General features: G+C 40.0%; 1 protein-coding gene across 2 annotated transcripts; it reads right to left on the bottom strand.

The window, feature by feature from the left end:
- Positions 1-258: 258 nt before the first annotated feature.
- LOC103063825 (glutathione S-transferase 3-like) lies at positions 259-21,363 on the bottom strand. Of its 2 annotated transcripts, none has more exons than XM_025171168.2 (7): positions 21,251-21,363; positions 12,992-13,092; positions 10,208-10,259; positions 8,328-8,460; positions 7,215-7,356; positions 2,689-2,820; positions 259-1,507 (listed from the first exon to the last, which is right to left on the bottom strand). In XM_025171168.2, the coding sequence occupies exons 2-7, from the start codon at positions 13,076-13,078 to the stop codon at positions 1,361-1,363; spliced, it is 693 nt and encodes a 230-aa protein (XP_025026936.1). In that variant the 5' UTR covers positions 13,079-13,092; positions 21,251-21,363; the 3' UTR covers positions 259-1,360. The 2 variants fall into 2 exon arrangements, with proteins under 2 accessions (XP_025026936.1, XP_015744755.1); XM_015889269.3 differs by having other exon boundaries at positions 21,167-21,362.
- Between the last annotated feature and the right edge of the window lie 168 nt (positions 21,364-21,531).

The following is a 21,531-nucleotide window of genomic DNA, read 5'->3' on the forward strand; positions in this document are numbered from 1 at the left end:
TTTAACCTGTGAATTGTGATACTCTTGGCAAATGCTATGCATTATGGTTAGACTCTAAAATATTCACCTGAGGTGGGTATTCTTGAATGGTAAAGCTGTGAATTGCATTTAGAGAATTCAGTGAATGAATTGGTCCTATTTTAAAAATCTCTGTATGTGCTTTAGCTATGATTGCTGCTCAAAATTGTGTTAAAAGAACCTGATAAAATCAGAAACGAATGTTTCTTGTGGGCAATAAGGCAAACAAACATTTTTCTGTGCAAGAAAAACAATTTACTAGGAACAGAAAAAAATTCCAAAGTATGGTAGCAACAGGTCAATACAAGAAAAGTAGATACTATACTAATGAATATCACAAAGTAAATGTAAACTTAATATAATACTGACATATGTATATGCATTTTAGGAGATTGATAAAATACTATGGAAATCTGGACATAAATGTTTCAATCCTAAGCATATTTAATTTGAGCATTATTTCTTATGTTATATTTAACATTGTGCTAAGTCATGGTTTGTTGAATATGCCACAATGGCTGAATTTGCAAAGCACTCTGAACCAAAACCAAGGAACTACACTATGGTTTGATACAACAGAAACAAAGCAGAAGGAAAAAAGAAGGTTTTACAACAAAAACCTTATGTTGAAAAAATACATTGCTAGATAGAAAATGGTTCTTTCTATTTCTTGCTAAGCTTTATTTGATTGGACTACTAAAAAAAAATATTGCTTCACACAATGCGATAACAATTCATAATACTCTTTAAAATCAGCAGGCAATTTTTGGTAGCCAGGCCACATTTTACCAAAAAAAAAAAAAAAAAAGGTGGGGGGGTTGTTAGTTGAAGGCTGCAGTGGCCTGGGTAATAATGCCATGGCATTATGCCGAACAGTAGGGCAGAATTTCTTCAAGAGGATTGTATCTTTGGTTTAGTTATTAGGAGAATTAACTTTTTTGTCCAACCTACATTTTGTTTTCTACCAAAACTTGTGAGCTCAAGTTTTGGAAATTGGTCACTAAATCTCAACAGTATAATTTCAGGGAGGCTATCAAGTCACCGAAAAAAGATTAGAAGTCACAGGTGGCCTGGAATTTAGTACCCCTTCTTTAAAATATTGTTCTCTTGGTGAATGTTGACCTTAATCAGTAAAAATGCTTTTTTCAAATCCCCCTACATGATGCTCTTTCTTTGCTACAGCTATCACTAGCATCTATATAAGAAGCCTGTTTTCACAGTCCATACTCCAGTTTGCAAAGGTTACATGGTACTCTTGTCTCTAATGTGAAAGGATGGGTTTTGTATTAGGCGTATCAGCGCTTGTAGTTGTGTGAAATCACCAGAACAACTTTATGGACTTTCATGCATGTGCCTTCAACTGATGGTACATCTGGAGAACTCTTCTCACGGTCTCCACATATTTATCATCAGGGACAGGTTTCCTCTGGCTTCCTGGTTCCAGAAACTTCTTAATTGTGGGAATCTGACTGATCCTTGTTTTAAAAGCCTAGCAGGGGTGCAGAAGAAGACACGTACACATTCATCACCTGGACTTTAGCATTAAACAATCAGAACTCTATGGCGCAAGTCACAATGTATGCATGTGATTTTTGTTTTTTAATCCGTTCAGTTGTGTCTGATTCTCAAAGACTGCCTGGATAAGTCCCTGCAGTTTTCTGTGCACATGATACCAACCTTTAATTCATTTGATAAAATTCTGACTAGCTGTTCAAAGCTTATGGGATAGGTTAGTACAACGGTTCTTTGTTATACCTGTGTCAATGAACTTTTAACTGGCACATACTACTAAATGAAGCTAAAATATCTCAAATAATCCCTTTTTTGTTATGTACCTCTCTGGCCTATTTATCTATCTCTGAATGCCCTCAAGTGGGCAGCTAAAGACCCATTTTGGCTCTGGAGTCCTGCTTATAGAATAGCTTTCTAGAGAGGCAGATCTTAATATATGATATATATGATCTGTTGGAGATTCTTTTTTGAGGCATTTTTGTGATGTTTTATACTACTGGGTGTTACTGTATATGTTTTATATTTCTCCTGTGCTACTAATTAAATGCACTCTGTTTAGTTACTTTGTGTTTTTTTTAAATTAAGATTTTTTTAAACAATTAAGTAAGTTTGTAACTTGCCCAAACAACTTTAATTAGAATAAATAGATATATTTACTCTGGTTTGGGTAAAGTAAGTGAATGGTATAAGCATCAAGGCCTTTATGCCAGTGCAACTTCAGTGAACAGGATCTTATATTTAGGATATGAATTAAATATACAAAAGCATTCAGAGGAATGGGGGGAAAATGTCCCAAGCTGGCTAGGAATATAACATTTCTACTTCAGCGTTCAGAGCAATTTAACCAAGATTGAATACAAATAACCATCTCCTAAATAACCAGTTTATTCTAGTCCAAATTAATTTACTTAATATTGATAAAAGAATCGTCAGATTTTAAGAAGCATGCTGTGGTGTCAAGCAAGATGCTATGTTGAGATTATTGTTGATGTTATTTGTGGTCATATACCATACATAATAATTTCTCAGGACTTTAGCAAGTTAAACATCCCATCTGTAATGCAAAATTTTATAGAGAAGCACATTTATTTTCTTCTTTCAAATGGATGGGAGAGAAGGCTTTAAATTTAAATGAACACTTTATTTATTTCCCCATACCTGCAACTGAGGAAATTCATTCAGGATAGTGGAAGACTTTTCCTCTACCATTAAGATAGTTTCAAAGAGGTGTACGTCTGCCAAGCTGAACTGATTGCCAACAAGGAAGTCTTGTCCATGATCCTTCAGCACCTGCAAACATAAGAGTTTAGCCCGAGTTTAAGAGCAGCCGCACAGTGATTTCCAAGGTTGCAGTGGACCGACCTTCTATGAGTAAGTCTGAAGTAAGAAATGGATGATCCTTGTTTAGTATGCAAAACACAAGTGTGGAAATCGTGGTTTCATTGCCATATATTACTCAGAAATAATGGCATATCCATAATGTCTTTCCCCCCTTTTTACTATGTTGTTATAAATCTTGATATATTGCATTATTTCAATACAGTGATGTTTATATAATTAAAGATTATTGATATTCTATTATTTAGATAGAATACTGAAAATAGAGAAAAGAAAAAAAAGGATTCTATCAATATTCATTACAATTTAGGATGTTAATATGACAAGCATAAAATTATTTGGCTTTTTTATCCAAAGTTGAGTATAACATTGAAAAAAGAACCATTGCAGCTCACATCAAGTTTTTGTTCTTTGATAAAGGTTTTGATCTTAAACTGATTATTTAATATTAAAGTCTCCACTGTATTGTTACTTAGTGTGTGTGTGCATTATCCTTCCAGCTATTTGTAAATACATCAGTCATGGTATATGACTGCCTTCACTAAGTAGTTCTTGCTGTGTTTTTCGTCTATTCATAGAATCTGAGTATTCATATCTGCACACATAATTACATTTTTCTTGCTGTAATCTCCAACATAGAAAGCATTTGAGGGAGAAACTAGAGGTTAAATTGCTGGGCTTATTACTCCCTTTGTAGAATTCCATACTTTTATCAAACTTTGTCTAATAATACATTCTTTTAAGTTTTTATCCTCCTTTGTATCCCTGTACCATAAGCATCTATGAAGTCCATTGACTAAGTTGGCTCCTTCCAAAATTGCCATTCTGCTATTCGGGGATCGTGTCCACTCCGTTACCTGTGACAAGCAGCTTGCTTTATAATACAGTTTAAAATTTGGAAGGGCGAGGCCACCTCTCTCTTTGGAATCTTGTAGGATTTTTTTGTTTCACTCTAGGTTTTTCCCCTTCCATATGAACTTACTGACAGTTTCTTGCCATTCTTGTAAGATTCTCTCTGAAATTCTGATTGGTGCCATTTGAAATAAATAGTTTACCCTGGCTAACACAATCATTTTGATAATTGCAATAGATCCTAACCAAGATAACTTTAGGTTCCTTCACTTTCAAGGTCTCTTTTAATCTCTTGCCATAATTTTACTTATTTTGATATATTTCTTGATTGTTTCCTATCAGGTGCAAACTGAGATATTTCACTGAATGGGCTATCTGACAACCAGATTCTTTTTGGAAAAAAAAATGATTTCTTCTTGTGTTAAGAATTTTGTCATTATTTTTGTTTTCTGAGCATTGATTTTATATCCAGAATATTCTCCATAGTTATTTTTTTTATGAACTTTTATCGCCTGTTGTGGTTCTATGATAATTAATACATCATTTAAGTTTATATTCCTCTCCACAAATTTTGAGACCTGTTATTTGTTTATCGCATCGGACTTTTTCTGCCAGAATTTCTAATGCAATGAGAAATAGTAAAAGAGAAAGTGGACGTCCTTGCCTTGTTCCTTTACTGATTTGGAAAACTGCAGAGAGTGCTCCATTAACCATAATCTTTGCTTTTTGTCATTCAACCTAAGCATGAGAGTCTACACCAAAGTTCATTTTATTCAGTACTGCCAGCAGGAATTGTCACTGCAAATTGTCAAAGGCTTTTCCACATCCAAGAAAATTAGTACAGCTTTCTTCCTTTTTTATTTATATGTTCTATTGTATTGATTATAAACCTACTGCTGTCCCTTATATTTCTCCTTGGGATAAAACTAGTTTGGTCATTATGTATAATATCTGAAACACATTTCTTCACTCTGTCAGCTAATATCGTTGTGAAAATCTTATAATCTACATTCAGCAAGGAAATTGGTCTATATGATTGTGGTTTCTCTGGGTCATTCCCTTCTTTATCAATCAAAGCAGACAGTAGTACTGACTGCTACCTATCATCCAACCAACCATAACCTTGACCAAATATTAAATTTGCAAGTATTTTTTAAAATCCCCAAGATAAACAATATTTTTAAAGGCAAGCCTTGATTTAATGTGATTTAACTCTACCCTTAAAAGTAAAGGATCCCAAAGTCTACTAATGTGGGATGGTGGCCAAATACTCACTAGTGAAGTTCCAGCAGTAACAAAAGTCCACTATAATATATTACATGAGTAGTTGATGTGGTATAACTCAAATCTGAAAATAGTGGGGGAAATCGTTTATTGAAATGCTCAGGCTAAATAAGGGATCAGTACTATAAATCAGCTTATTTTTGAGGATTGTTTTAAGCATTTTGAGAGATTGTCCTTGAAGGTTGATTTGCCTTCAATGTATGCAACTGAATCATGTGTTAACTAAATAGTATGGCCTAGATGCTTGAGCACCTTCCAAAGTACCTGTAATTTTAGCTTCTACAGGGGATGCTGCACTTGACCAAAAACTAAAATTCAATTTTGTAAGGTATTAAGGAATAAAATGAAAGTTAGTATTCGATTTGTAGAAGGAAGAATTGGAATATCCAATTTTGAAAAATCAGTGAGTCCAGATATTATAAACTGTGAAATGTACTTCATATGATTTAAAAATGGATCTAATTCATCCAAAGATATTATTTTGAGTTTATTGGCCCCTCAAAGAATGTTTACATTTTTAAAAAGGGATGGACATTAGACTTCATATGTTGGTGATGTAAGAAATGTGAACGTTCTTTAATTAATTAATTAATTAATTGAATTTGTATGCCGCCTATCTCCCCCAGAAGGGTGACTTTAATCCACATGATTTGGTCTTGTTTGTTATAGCTTTGTTTTGATTTCAAATTAATATATATGTTAACAAAGTATTGGGAAGAAAATACTATATTTAAGGATTTCAGTGTGATACTCAGTGATACTTTACATTCCTAAAGTATGGAATTAGTCAGCTTATGAAGAGCTTTGGCTCTGTCAAGCTTGGGGTGTAGCAACTAGAAAGACGGTCACTCTCCTCATTTTAAAGAATGGATCCAGAATATGAATTTATCATCTATTTGTGAAAAGACCTGCTCTCTAAAAATGAGATGACACCATACGTTTCTATATGGTCCAGATTATAGATAAGCTCAACAACTGAAGTAATTCCACATAGATATTTATACTTACCATATGGATCTTTCCTTTTTTGTTGGGTTTTTTTTGGGGGGGGGGTTAAATTTAGTTCATTTAAGCACTATATTTAGGTTTTTTTTCTTTATCCAACAGCAACAGGCATGTAATTATTACTATAGTGGTTAGGTTGTAAAAAAAGCAACCCAGCATGAGCCTCAAAACCACACACCAATCATAACACTCAGGCATCCAGAACATTTTGAAACAATGTGGCTTGAAATGGCCAGGTTTTGTTTTGAGAATGGAACAGAAACAACATGTTTTATCTTGAGCTTGAAACAAAAACTCCTGGAACATGAGTGCTTTGAGCATGCAAAATTGTTGAGCTTAGAACATTTTGCCTACTCTTACCTTGGATTACAGTTTCTCAATGAGCAAAGAGGAGGCTGCTTTAGTATTAGTGGTTGAGTTCATAAAATCACTGCTCAGAACATATGTAGACTTGCAAATCCTAATTTGCAGGGCTAGATGTAAAACTTGAACAGCTGTGTCCTGAGTTTGCAACAATGCGTATGTATTTCAAACTTTCTGCCAGTTACTGATCAGGATTTTGTTGGGACGTGATCAGTTTACAAGGAAAAGAAAAAGCTTTAGAAAGATATTAGAAGAAGGCACTGAAAGTGATGTGGCAAGGAATCTGGCAACAGTTATTCCCAAAGCTAAACAAGATGGAAAAGCTTTCCAAGAAACAGCAGTCTTCAAACTCAAGCTCCAGAGCTAGCTTTTTTCAAGATATGTATATTTAAATAAAAATTAGTAATTAGGATAGCAGTTACCTCCCACAGAATGGGGTAGTCGACAGCATTCTTAATTTAGAATTTCCTAGAGTTTAGCAAGTAAAGGTGTACAGGTGTAACAAAGAATCCTGGGAGACAAATACCTTTCTAAATACATATTTGTCTAATTCATGGTAAGCCTTAAAGATGCACACCCTTTTATTATGTAAAGCAGGGATATAGTGTTATTTCAGAGTGCAGGCCTCAGCACACCTCTCAAGACGAGGTCCAGCCTTCAGAACAAAAAATACCGTGCATCCCTGCTGTAAAGAAGAGGTGAAGAACATGATGCCTTCCAGATGTTTTAATTCCTTCCAACACCTCCAGCCAGGCAAGAGATCGTGGGAGCTGCAGCGTAAAACATCTGGAAAGCACCAGGTTGCACCCTTGACCTAAGGAAATTTCTTTATTAACACTTACTTTTTCATAAACTGGAAAATATCTTTTTGTTGCTTTGTCTTTGATTGTAGCAAGTTGGCGCTCTTTATCCTCTGGTGACAAGAAAGGGAATGGCAAAATAAAGAGAGACAGGTCTATTGTTCCTTCCACATACATGTCAATTCTAAGAAGACAGAATACCACATATCAGTTCTTATGATCTGTCAGGTGTGAGTGACTTCCAGTCCTGAGTCCCCGTTTTACAGGCTTCAGAATCCCCTCTAAACAGGATCACACAGTTGGTCACCATGCTGAAGTGGGAAACACACAATAATTGCAGTAAAATCCTAAAACAGGCATACTTTGGTTAAAAAAAAAAGAATATCCTAAAACTATATCTTTTTAAACACCTACGTGTGGACAATTTTCCCAGGAATTTAACTAGGCAGTTTTGCTGGTCATAACTGATTTCTACTAAAGCAGCTAAACTTGGCCTGCAGCTGCTGGAAGCTTATACCTCCTAGGGTACCAGGTGTCCAGTGGCAAATGCATAGCAGATGACTCTAGTAGCTATGCATAGCACTCATACCACTTCAGTTTCTCCAATACAAATAACTAAAGACACACACAAGAAAAATTGCTTTTCAAGAACCAGCACTGCTAAATTTTCTTTTCGAGTAAGCAAGGAAGTACTCTGATGCACAACCCTTTTCCAGAATGGTTGACCTACCCACAACTTGCAAGTCAATGTGAGAAGCTGCACCTGCACATTGTGTTAAGCCATAAAGTTGGTTTAGTGGCAAACTCACATGGTTCTGCCCAATGGGTCCACCTACATGCTGTGCTAACGGGGAACTTCAGCTTCGTCAACCCAGAAGGAATTGGGGGAAAACAAACAAACAAACACGAGTAAACCTGGCTGACGAAATCACAGGTGGCTTGTTAGCTGCATTGGCTTGCAAGGGGAACTAAACAATGTTTGCTAAACAAGCCTTATGGTTTAACCCAGTGGACTAGCCCACAGGGCATTTAGAGGAGCGGGCCACAATTTCTTTCAGTGAGAGGAATGCTCTTATGTGACTGAATCAAAGGCAGGAACAATAGGCAGGGCTCCGGCTGTAATTTCAAGCAAGCTAAATATAGTGAGGACAGTACAATGCTCTCTCCTTCAGGTCCTTCCCATACAAGTTGTACTTCGTGGCAATGTAACGGAGGATGGCTCGTGTCTGCACCAACTTCATCCCGTCAATTTCCACCATGGGCGTTTGCTGAAACAGGAGGGAGCCATCTTTGGAGAGAAGAACACAACAAATGTCAAACATTCTGCCTAGAAAGCACATACAACTCTACAACTAGAAGCCCAGAGAATCCAAGGTTATTCTATTCTTGTTCTGGATTATTACTAGAATATCAATAGAAAGAAGTTGTTCACCCAAACTGTGTGGAGTTTGCTGTTCTGTTATTAGATCTACACAATATATCAAGATCTCATTATGCTTAATAAAGCAATATGGGTGGTTTCACCCAATATGCTGAGCCATAAAACCTGATTTACAAGCCACAATGGCTTTCATACAACAAACAGTATCATTAGTCAGTGCACTGCATGAAACACTCCCTCCCCCCATTAGCTTTTTGTTTAGACAAAAAAGACTATCTCTGAAGCTTACAGCCGTCTATCAGTATTACCTTCAGGAACCTTACACAGCTGATTTAAGGAACTTTTCAAGAGAACAAGCTGCCCTTTTTTATAAAGTTCCCTATTTATAAAGTTACAGGACAAAAATGCACCTGTATATTTCCATTGTGAAACCAAGTGATTTCTGAAACACATACATGGGATATTTGTTCCTTCATTTTTCAAGCAGGGTTCTTTCCCCATTCTGCTTGCAATTTAAAAATGTGGAAATGCATGCACCATAGGCTTATGTTCTCCTACAGCCTCATTCAATGTGTTATTTAGCATAAGCTTAGTTTAATAAATAGGTTTGTCCTATGTCATACTGGTCATCAAACCAGAATTGCAAGAAACAGTTTGAAAAATGAACATTTAGTAACATTCAGTAAAAAATGTCCAAATAAGGCAGTATGTGTAGCATTCAAGGCTACAAAGAATACAACATAATGTTCCATCTGTGTTGCAATTCTCTCACTGGATTACAATAAAACATAAAACCAGAATTAAAATCAGAGGTATTTAAAAGACAAAAGAAAAAGAAAAAGACAATTAAAATCAAGACTTAAAACCCTATTTTAAAAGGTGAATTTTGGTAAAGTGAACAAGTTAAGCCAAGCCACTGAGCCAGAATTGCATTCCAAAGATGGGGCAGCTACACATTTAGTCACTGCAAGAAAATCCATCAGCAAGTAAAAGTTGTAGTTATTTTAAATATAGAAACTTGCAGATTCTTAACATGCATAGATGGAAGCTTGACATGGTAACTTAATAAATCTAAGAAACATAGATGTGATGTGAAGAAGCTGATCTCTCCATCTCAACAAATGTAGGATAATTTAAAGTCTCAAGGGCAGGGAATCTGTGGCCTTCCAGATGTTGAGTTATTGCTCCCAGCACTCACCACTAGCCAGGCTGGCTTGGGCTGCTGGGACTCATAAACTAGTAATGTTTAGAAAAGGGTTGTTCAAGCCATGTTCTACGGAAGCCCTGCATTCCATCAGAACCTGAAGGGGTTCTGTGAGAGACTAAGGACCAAAAAAGGTTCACTCAGATGGAGCCAATTTTCCATCACCAGAGTTTTTCCTCTTAATCAGGGATTTTCTTTTAACTAACGGGTTTTTTGGCCTGAAAAAGTTGGTCAATCCCTAGCTTAGAAGGCCACAACTTCCCAGCCTTGCACTGTGTCATGATGGATTATGCCTGAGTTACAATGTAACCGTTTTTCTTGCACATCCTTCATCAACTACAAGGCCATAGCTCTTCTTCATCACTCAAGAATTACAGCTTCTGTTTGTTCCTGCCCAAGTAGAGATTCACGGGTACAGCTGAATATTTGCAGTTTCATCACACACTTAACCTTGAAGCAGATTCTCATATTGCTCTCTTGTCTCCAAAAATTCCTCTTCAAACTAAAAGATAGAAAAAAAGGGGCACAGGGAACTGTTTTCAGTATTCTAGAACCCAAATCATAATTGAATGCAATCCAGAGAGAAGGATCATTGAACTTTTGCCTCAAAATAACCATATCTGAACAGCAAGTACTTCAGAACAGAACTGAATAATCTTTTATTGAGGCTTGTATATTTGTACTGAGTCAGATTTCCTCACTTCTGAAGAGTTTTAGTAAGCAGTTTTTTTTAGGAAGCAAAATTTTATCTGAATCATACTTGAAATACACAAGACTAGATGAAAGAAGTAAGGAAACAAATAAAGCTTCATATAGGCCTTGAAATTTGACTCTTTCCTCTCCAACTAAGAGTTCTGATATTCAGTTTTTTGGATTAGCAATCTGCAAGCCAAATCCACACCACTAGCTGGAAGAAGATACAGTAGTAAAATATATGCATTATAGGACAAAAAGAAGGCAGTTCTGTTACTAATTTTGTAAATCACTTACTGTGTTGTTTAAAAACCATATCCTACTTTTCAACCTCTTATAGGGCCCTCAAAGTGGCTATTGTTAAGCATGTTACTGAATAATGGAACTAAGATTGCACATAGCGTGTCTCATTTCACTCTACCCACACGTCTTCTGCACAGCTCACAAACCTTCAAGAAAATCCTGATATATTGGGGGCTTTACAAAATCTTTCTAGTGCTTTAAGGCATCAACTTGAAACTTCAAAAAACTGGGGCAAGGAAATATCACTTGAGCTTTAGAAGCCACTCATGCAGGACTATGAGAGAAGAAGAACCGAAAGCATTGGGATCCAGCAGAAATATAGTTAGAATCATTAACTATGCCAGCTATTTAGGCACATATTGGCAGAGAGAAAAACAAGGCAAGCAGCACATAGTATCAGACGTATATGTCCCTTTGGCTGTCATTTTGGCAATCAGCAAATGCTCCTCAGCAGCGATATTGCAAATGTACTCACCGCATGTTCTTGCCCCCCTCCCAAAGCCTGGAGATGTCTGAGCTACCCTCTTACTCTCTACAGCAGTGCTCCATAGTGTTATAAATCTTGGTTTAAATGTTGAGCTTTGCCATCCATCCCCCCAGGACTAGAACTTCAAATCATGATTTTCCGTCTTTCTCCACTTGCGGCACAAACATGCCCTTGTAACACCTCCCCCCCCCTCGCCGCAACTCCACAATGTTACCTTCATCCCATCACACCCATGAGTGAGGCTTGCTTATGTCTCCCTTAGCTGTATGTAGCTGCAGTGTTTTTTCCCCTAATCTTCACACTCTCCACGGACAGGTTACAAAATCTGTCAGGCTTTCAGATTTATTACCTTGGAGGGAAAGCAGATGATTGAACTGACTTTGGAACAGGTAATAAAGGCCAGGCAAGGATGGGCAAGTTTCATGTTGCTATACAGTAGCTTTCTGTCAAGTCAAGGATGTGTGGATTGTACTTCAACTCAGCAGTGGGTAAAGACTCATAGAAAAGGCAGGAAAAAGCAGTTACGGGTAATCCTCACTTAACAACGGTAATTGGGATCAGCAACTCCATTGCTAAGTGACAAGACTGTAAAGTATGATGCCACATGAGTGTATTGACTTACGACAGCAGTTGCGGCAGTCCCAGTTGCCGGCATTAGGCCAATCCCACGAGGTCGTAGTGTTCCTCGGTCATGTGATCACCGTTTGTGACCTCCTGCCAGCTTCCCCACTGACTTTCATGGAAGCCGGCAATGAAGGTTGCAAATGGTGAACACATGATTGCGGGATGCTGTGACTGTCATAATTGCAAGCTAGTTGCAAAACACCTGAATCGCAATCATGTGATTGCGGTGACTCTGCAATGGCTGGAACCTTGAGGACCCATCCTAAGTCCTCCACATTCAGCACTGTTGTAACTTTGAACCACTGCTGAATGAGTGGTCATTCAATGAGGACTACCTGTACTCATCAGAAACCATAATACAGCTATCTTAACACTGAAGGAATTCTGATAGCACTCCTCTCTGTACGTAAACCCTATCAGGCTAGTCATCCTGAATACATAAGGGCACAAAATACATAGGGTGCTGAGATAATATGTACCTGGACCACCTCTTATAGTCTTGCTGGCTTTTCTCCTCTCCAAACTAGACCTTTGGATATGAAACACAACATTCTGAAGGTTCAGTCCATTTGAGAGTGAGAGTCAAGGTGGAGAGGGTTTCACAGAGCAAATTAGGTCCTTTAAGCATTGCACTTTGTTCCTCAAGGCCAAAATGTTAGTTCTTCTCACTCCAGGGTATTCTGCAGGTTGCGTGGGGTTCACAGGTTGCCCATCCCTAACTTGGAACTGGGGATTCTGGGAAAGCATGGGAGAGCGAGCTGGTATGCATCCAGAGAACCTGCAATATGGCTGCTTGGATTCTTAACAAGCACTACCTTTTCCAAAATCCATGCAATTCCCATTACAAAGAGTTTCCACTCTAAAATTTGGCAAAAGAAGAAAAAGTACAGAGAAAGAAATAGAAGCAGGGTTACTAGGAGCCTGTGTCTAATGTGTTTAGGCTTCCTGAAGAGAAGAACAGGATATGGGGCTGCACTAAAACATTGCCAATACATAATGTAGATCTTTCCTGGAAACTGCTCTGTTTTTTTCAAATTCAGAAAGATAATTCTTTCAGAGAGAAAAGTGGCAAAAATATTTCAACAGACAACACAGCCTTCTTTGTCTGCAAACGAGGAAACACAGACCTCCACGCCAGCAGCTGCTAATAACCATCGTATCTGTTCCATTCGGCCTCGTCCATTAAAGTAATACAGTTTAGGCTTCTCGGCCATGATTTCTTGATCTCCTGGGATGGGGGAGCAAGGAGGGAACAGAACAAATAACAAAAAGTAATGAAGCGATAATTCTGTTGCAAGAGGACAGGAAAGGCAGGTCAGAGCAAGGCTAATTGATCAAAGCAAGATATTTCATCAGATACACATCCAAAATTCAATTTTATTAATAGATATACTGATGCTACTTAACATCCTCTTGGTATTGTTTATCCAGGAGGAGGGAATGATCCCCAGAACAGGAAAGTCTGTGGTTTGACAGAATGCATCAAGGTTCAGTAAGTACTGTGCATTCTTACCTACTTAACCACAATGCTAGCATACAAAACATTTTACATGTTGCCATATTCAGAGAAATCTGCTAGACAATAGTAGTTTGAGCAACATTATACTAATGTAGACTTGGGTCCCTATAAATCAACTGCTAACTCAGAGGTGATGTCTAGATAACTTATTCCTCACTTGATCCAGGCCATTGTTGTCAACCTCATGACATAATATTCTGTGTGAACCAGGCCACTTTGTTTAAACCAACTACAATTGTCCTGATTTGGATACATAGCTGACCCATCTCAGAGCTATCTCTTTTGGCAGGACTTGATTTTCCACAGGGTGAAATACAAAGCTTTTGATAGCCTTTTTTAAACTGAGCACAGGAAACTGAACTTCTGATATGTTGTGTGCAAAATGTATGTTCTTCAAGTGTGCTGTGATACTTAATCGATGCAAACAAAGGCTTTTTACATGCATGCAAGTCAGAGGCTCAACACAAAAACCCTACAGTTACAATGAGGTTGAAGACGGGCATGTATCCTGGCATGTTCAGCTGCACTCTTGAAAATCCTTGAGATTCCCTGTCTTTCTGCATCCAGAATGACTAGAAATGACTCAGGAAGGGGAATGGCATAAGAGGTACCTGTGATCCACAACAGCAATGTCCATCACCCATCCTATCTTGAAACATGACCAAATTATTTAAACTTGACAATACAGTCAATCTATTCAGCATAGCATAAATGTCACAGGAAGACAACTCCTCAGCCATTTTCTAAAGCACCATCGAGGTTGAGTGACTGGTTTTTATGGAAAGCAGACTCACTCCTCTGGAGCTGTCTGATAAGGAAGGTGTGCAAACACAGCCCACTGACTATGAAGTCTAGCAGCAATATGCTCAGATAACAACCCAGGGAAATGTCCCAAGGGTGTGTGAACTTAACTTGGAAAGCCTAGCAAGGAGTTCAAGTGCCTCTTCCAGGAATACACTTCAAAGTTGCCTCCCCTAGTTATTTTCGCTTGCAGAACTTTCAGGGAGAGCAGAAACTCCCTTTGAAACAAGTGTAAGGAAGAGGGAAGGGGAGACACAAGGGAGGAGAGTATGTAATATCTATGACACCACTCCTCCAGCTACGCTCTAACATGGATCATTATTCTTTTATGGGTGTGGAATTAATTTAGAATTTATTAACTGGTATGTAGTATCAAGGCTTACTACTAGCTATATTATGCGTTTTTTCATTATCTACTTTCTTGAGGTGCTTATGATTCTTATTGTCACATTTTCATTTAAAAAGAAGTAAAAACTGCTTCTGCTCTCTTATGAATTTAGCTAATGACTTTTTTTGTGTGGGTCTTAGCTACCCCCTATTTCTAAGAAAGAAATACAGCCAAAAGTGAACCTCACAGAAAAGCTTCTGTATTTGAAGCAATTGTCAGTTGTGTGGCTTTTCCACAGAACACCCTATTCCTTAATAGTCTCCCCCAAAAGCTGGAGGTTAAGAAGAGGAGTGTTGTCAATCTTTTTTAACCTGACATAAGGGTATGATTTAAATTTATAGCTTCACATTATTGTCATTTTTTTTTATTACCAGCTACAAGATCAACTGAATTGTAGTATCAGGTTGACGCCTTTTCTCAGCCCTCACATGAAGTGACGACTGAGGACCAGGGTATACCATGGAGAAGTCACATGGAAGACAATATGCTTTAGGGTATAAGGTTATTGTGGGACCTAACGGGCTTTGATTTCTAGTTGTTTCAATACATGGCATAGTTGATGCCCAGACAGAGAAAAAGTCACGAGAGCAAGTTCATGAAAGAACAAAAAGAAGTTGATTTCTCTGTTACTTGAGAACTAAAAAAAAAAGAATTAAGCACTTCAAAAAAGTAAAATAAGGAAATAACACAGGATACAGCAATTAGCAAGCTCCAATGCCACATAGCAATCTCTAAATTAGGTTTCAGTCTAATCTCAGACCAACGTATGCATAGTTTTACCCACTTTAAAATGCAGTTGTGGTGGGTGGGGGAAAAATATAACAATGACATTACATTCACTCTGTTTGGGCCTCTCTCTGTCTTTTGGAATATGATCTGACAGTTCTGCAATTGACATTTTATCTTCAAACTTCTTCTCCCTGAACAAGAAAAGCAACTCCACTCTGTAGTTACATGGCAAGCAATATTCAAGTTGCACTCATTCCATTCTTGGAAGCAGAATTATTAGTTTCTCTGGTCTTCAGTGGAAGGAATCCTGGGAAAAAAATATGTTGGCACAGAAACGTGGTCCACAATTTAGAAAACAACTCTCTCTCTTAATGAATGGAGGGAAAACTTCTGAAAAGATAGTAAGGGCCAATGTTTGGGAGAATAAGTACTTATTAGTTAAGATACATATATGAAATAGAAGAACACACACATAACCTGAACAACAGCTTATAATCATACACTGATGATCTGGGGATATGGGTCAAGACTAATCAACCACTGAAATACTCAACTGATTTTCCTATTTTACAAGTTCATGCTGAAATGGAATGGGGTAGGAGGAGAGAACAGAAGAAAGTTAGAGAATAGTAACAGTATTCTGTACCACATTGGAGGAAGTTGCTTAACATATGCATTCTTCGCTAGTGTTACATTAAAAAAAATCAAGATATCACAAATAAAATATAAAATAAAATCTCCCCTTTCCCCCTTTTTATGGATGAAAAAGATTATTTCATTGACAAAGTGAGTTTTCAATGCCAATGAACAATTCTTAATCATCAATGTATTATTGTAGACGGCACTTGTCTAGAAGTAAATTCAATTTGACATGATTTTGATACATTTCTCCAAGAATTAAGACTTTAACAACATTCCCATGATAAATCTGGGTTATGTAAATATATATCCAAAGAAGGGATAAAAAGCGCTTCAAATGAAAGCTTATGCTTTTTAATAAAATGTAATACTTGGAAAAGGTGCTACCATAATCCTCCTGATTTTTTGCCATTGTAGATGAACATGGCTCTCCTCCTACAAAATCCTTGCCTAGGATTTGCCAAGAAAGCCAGCAGCAGTTTTGAAATCTAAAACAGCCTGAGTCTGAAGACACTTTTCCAAATGGCTTGGAAAGTGGCTGCCTGGCAGTGCGGGCAGCGTGACGCCTGCTAGCGAAACTGAGGACTGGAGGCAATGCAGCCCTTTGCGCCGCCTTGGAGGGAAGGACCTTTCCAGTCTCTGGAGGATTGTCCTGATCCCCTTATGGGGGTGGGTGAAATGGGACCTTGGCAATGAGTCTGCAGAGGGTTACTGGCAGTAGAGGGTTTGTGCCTTGAGACTGCTGAGGATCCCTCTGCAGGGGCCAAGTGGCCATCTTGTCCACCTGTCCCTACTGTTCCGGAAAAGGACAGCATGACAACCATTTTGTGGTCTGCTTGATGCTGTCCCTATGGACTTCATCAACCAGGCAGTTGTGAATGTTGAGAGTGTTGTAAGCAGGGTGTGTATGTGTGTGCGAGATCTTTCTTTGTAAAGGGCTGGCTATTCTCTCTCTGAGTGAAAGCCAGTTGTGGGGGGAAGTAGTAGGGTCATCTTTGATTTATGGGAGGTGGGCACCTGAGCAGCCTGGTGAGAGCAGCTGGTGGAAGTGCTGTGTGAATCAGTTGGATTGGAGTGGGAGGTGGTTTCTGGGGTTCTTGGGGTGCTGAGAGCATGAGCTGAAGTGCCCGGGAACCCAGTTACCCTTCCTTGGTGTGTGGGTTATAGACTGTGATGGGTTGGGGGCTGTCTTGGGAACTGATAAGAATGCTCTGGTTTAAGGCTGGTCCTCAGGAGGAGAGGGGGGTTGTAGCAAGCCAGAACATCTCAGTGGTGACAGGTATGGAGAGGTATGGTGGGAGACGGGGCAGGCCGCTCCCAGGTACCGTGGCCCTGGTGCCTTACTCCAGTCCTGCATTCCATCCCCCTGTGCTCAGTCCCATTTCCTGGTCAGCAGATGTTCAGTGCCCCTGGCCTTTGGTTGCTGCTGCTAAATGCCAGGTCAGTCTGTAATAATGGATGAGAGGGCTGACCTGGCATGTATTACTGAGACCTGACTAGATCAGGAAGGGATGTCCCACTCTAGAAATATACCCGACTGTGTTTTGGGTGTGACTTCAATGAAGACTCCAGGGGAGGGGTGGGAGTGTGGCAGTTGTCTCCAGGAGTCTCTAATGGTTTTCAGGGCTGCTGCCCCACAAGTTACTGGATGTGAGACTTATTCATTAAGTTGAGCTCTAACGATCAATTGGGATTGTTACTGGTGTATAGCAACCTCCCTGCCTGACTCCATTCTGGGTTGGCAGTAGAGTTTCTCAAGCTTATGGTCCTTTTACCTTCTCTAGGGATGGCTCTGAGGCTGCATGTCTGATCTGGTTTTCTTTCTGGAGCAATGAAAACATGATCCACAATTGGGGGAGCTCTCTGTGGCTCCCGACATGGTCTGATCACTCTCTAGTAACCATGAGATTCTCTGGTGCTGCCCTGCACAGCATGGAGGTGGGACCGATTTGATTGGTCCAGCCTTGGCGACGGATGGACCCTAATGGGTTCCAGAGGGAACCAGAGGTTATTCTTGATGGTCTGCTGCAGGGTCCCACTGAGGCCCTGGTTGCTGCCTGGAATGAGAGGGTGGCAGAGACCTTGGATCAGATCGCGCCCATGCAGCCTCTCCTTTCCCACAGATCCTGCCATGCCCCATGGTTTATGGAGGAGTTGAGGGAAATGAAGTGGGTTAAGAGATGCCTAGAGCACTGCTGGAGATCAGTAAGGAGTGAACCTAACTGAACGTGTGTTAGAGCCACTATTAAGGCCTACCTTAAACATCAGTATTTCTCCACCCTTTTTGTGTCCTCAAGAAGCCATCACTGGATCCAGGCATACTGGACAGTTTTCATCCAGTATCCAACCTTTCCTTTTTAGGGAAGGTTATTGAGAAGGTGGTTGTGCAGTGGCTTCAGAAGGTCCTGGAGGAAGCAGATTATCTGGACCCCTTTCAGTCAGGTTTCAGACCTGGGACTGAAACAGCACTGGTTGTACTTTTGGATGACCTCTGGTGAGAGCAGGATGGGAATACTGCATCCATCCTTGCACTTCTTGACGGTCTTTGATATCATCAACCATGGTATCCTTCTTGTATTTTCACTGTATTGTGCTAGTTCTCTTCCTTCCTCCAGGGCCAGTTCCAGTCAGCATTGATCAGGAATGAGAGCTCCCACTCTGAGCCCCTACTCTGTGGGGTGCTGGGGGTACTCTCGGTACTCTCTCCGCTCCTGTTTAACATCTACATGAAACCACTGTGTGAGTATGCTGATGATACCCAGTTGTATACCTCTACCCCTGGTGAACTAAGTGATGCTACTGATGGCCTGTCCTGGTGTTTGGAGGCTGCTGAGGTTTGGATGGGGAGCAACAGGCTTCAGCTCAACCCTGGCAAGACTGAGTGGCTTTGGGATTGGGGGCCTTCAGATTCTGGGAACTTACCATCTTTGGTGCTGGATGGGGTTGCACTGCCCCAAACAGACCCGGTGCACAATCTGGGGGTCCTTCTGGACTCGCAACTCCTGCCTGAGGAGCAGGTAGCAATTGTGACTAGGAGGGGCTTTGCACAACTTCAGGGTGTGGGCCAGTTGCACCTTTCCTGGATTGGGAGCCTGTATTCTCAGTCACTCATGCCCTGGTCACCTCCATAATGGATTACTGTAACATGTTGTACACAGGGCTGCCCTTGAAGAGCATCTGGAAGCTACATCTGGTGCAAAATGCAGCAATTATGTGCGCTCCTCGATTAACGCATATCACACCTCTGTTCTACGAACTGCATTAGTTGCCAATTTGCTTCTGGGCTCAATTCAAGATTCTGGTAAGGACCTATAAAGCCCTATAGCTAAAGCTATAAAGCATGGGGCCAAGTTACCTGAGGGACTCTCTCTCCCCAGTTACAACTACTCATCCCATCAGGGTCGGCAGGAGAGGCATGTTACGAGTCCCGTCTACCAAGGAATGTCATCTGATGGGACCCAGGAGGAAAATCTTTTCTGCTGCAGGCCCTGACCTGCTGGCCTTTTGGAAGACTCTGAAAACATGGTTTTGTCATCAGGCCTGGGGATCCAGTGGTGGTATGGAGCCTGCTAGCCGATTGTATTGTTAGTCATTGCATGGATTGTACTACCCTGCAAATTTAGTTTTAACTGTTTTAATTTTTTTTTCTAATGGTTTTTGTTTTAATTGTTTATTTGTAACTCTTTATTCCTTTTTTATTTTCAGTTGTGTGAGCTGTCTAGAGTCACATATGTGAGATGGACAGCTATATACAGTGAGTGAATGAATGAATGAATGAATGAATGAATGAATGAATGAATGAATGAATCCAGTTACATAATTCCTGAGGAACTACGACAATGAGGTAGCAAAACAGCAGAATCTTTAGGGTAGTAGTCAGTGGTCTGTGACCACTTAAGACCCACTGGGAGTTTAGAAAATGGTCTTAAGATCAGGCTTCTGAAAAATGACTCATTTTTGAAAGTACCATTTTCTCTTGATTTGGGAGGTTGTTTTAAGGGTGGAAATGGGAGCACTAGGGCTGGGTGAGACAAAGTCCTTAAATTCCCATCCCTGAGCTGAAGGGATGGGAAACCAAAGATAAAGATCAGATACATGAAGACTCATAAGCACAAAGGAAGATCTGAGTAGGAGGTCTGAAGTCACTGGCACTGCTAATATTTGCTTTTCTCTTCATGTCATCAAGTTATCTTCATGGGCAAGTGAGATGGCAATGGAGAACTAACTGATGAGATAGCATTTATTTTTAGAGTTGGCTCTCTTGGTGTAGAAATATGCAGGCTTCTTGAGAAATATGAAAATACCAAAATAGAAAGACAGAAGCATTGAATTGCTTGTAGCATTTGAAGCTCTGTTAGGAGGTTCTGCTGGGAATAACTAAACATGACTTTGTATATAACATCTCTAGTTTGACTGCACAGTTGAGAATAACCAGTATGATTTCTATAAAGCTCTGGATAAGATCTTGACCATTCTTACAAGGAGAGAGAAAACATGTGCATGTCATGAAGAAAAAGTCTGGGGGCCCCTTAAAGGTTTTTATGAACCTCATCTGAAATGATGTGTACAGTCAGGGGGAGCAGAATGGTAAACTATGGAGGAGGTGCAAAGAGAGGTCATTGCTTCATTAAAAGGGTATCTTATAAAGCACAGACATGCTTGCTCTGGGGAGTGGATAAAACCAGTATACATCACTGGTTTTTTTGTTTTTGTTTTTTTACAAAAAGCCCAGCATACTTATACTCTCCTCTTTCAAAAACGAAGTTCAGCTGCATTTGAATCCATTCTCTGCCCAGAGAATCGGTCCTAAATCTTGAGAAAGAACTGTGGGATCGGGCAGAATTCACCCAAAAGATGACACTAAGAAAAAGTTTTTAAAACCCCTGCTTATGGTCCCGATGGCACCTCGTACCACGTCCGTCCCCTCACACTCTCTCACTCTCACACACACACGCACACCCCGCAATCGGTCACATCTTCGCTTCGGGTTGCAAAATCTAATTCCGTAACCCTCGGCGGCGTTAGGGCACCTAAGAGGATGAAGCACCCAGCTAGCTCTGCGTTTACAGCTCTCCGTCCCGCCCCCCCTCCAAAATTACCTTTATTCAAACAAAGCAACTCACACTGACAAGTAAACGTTAATAGCCGCAAGCAGCAGCGGCGCTGGTCCCCATCAGCGACCCAGCCTTTAGTCATAGTGATTTATTCCTCTACTGAACAAAGTACCTCTCTAAGAAGAATAGCACCTCTCGGTCCCTTCCCAAGCCTTCAAAATCCCCCTGGGAGTTTGGAAGGAAAGACAGTCCCGACCTCGCCGAGCCTCGTCCTCGCTTCCGCGCAGCCTTCGGGAGGAACCCGCTCTCGCCAGACTCCTTCTGAGCCCGCACAGCGCCGCCGCCTCCTCCTCCTCCTCCGCAGATGGGCGCGGGGGGCGTGAATCAGGCGCCACCAGGAGGTGCTAAGACGATTAATTTGCATTTTTCTCAAAGCTTCTTGGGAACCTGACTAGGGAGAATAAAACAGATTTTACAGATTATAATAATCGTTTTGTTCATGATTTCTTCTTGCCAACGCGTGAGAATCTGCATAAA

Source organism: Python bivittatus, unplaced genomic scaffold, assembly GCF_059951505.1.
Source record: "Python bivittatus isolate LINGU-HERP-01145 unplaced genomic scaffold, Pbiv_v1 ctg000020_np1212, whole genome shotgun sequence".
Lineage (NCBI taxonomy): Eukaryota > Metazoa > Chordata > Lepidosauria > Squamata > Pythonidae > Python > Python bivittatus.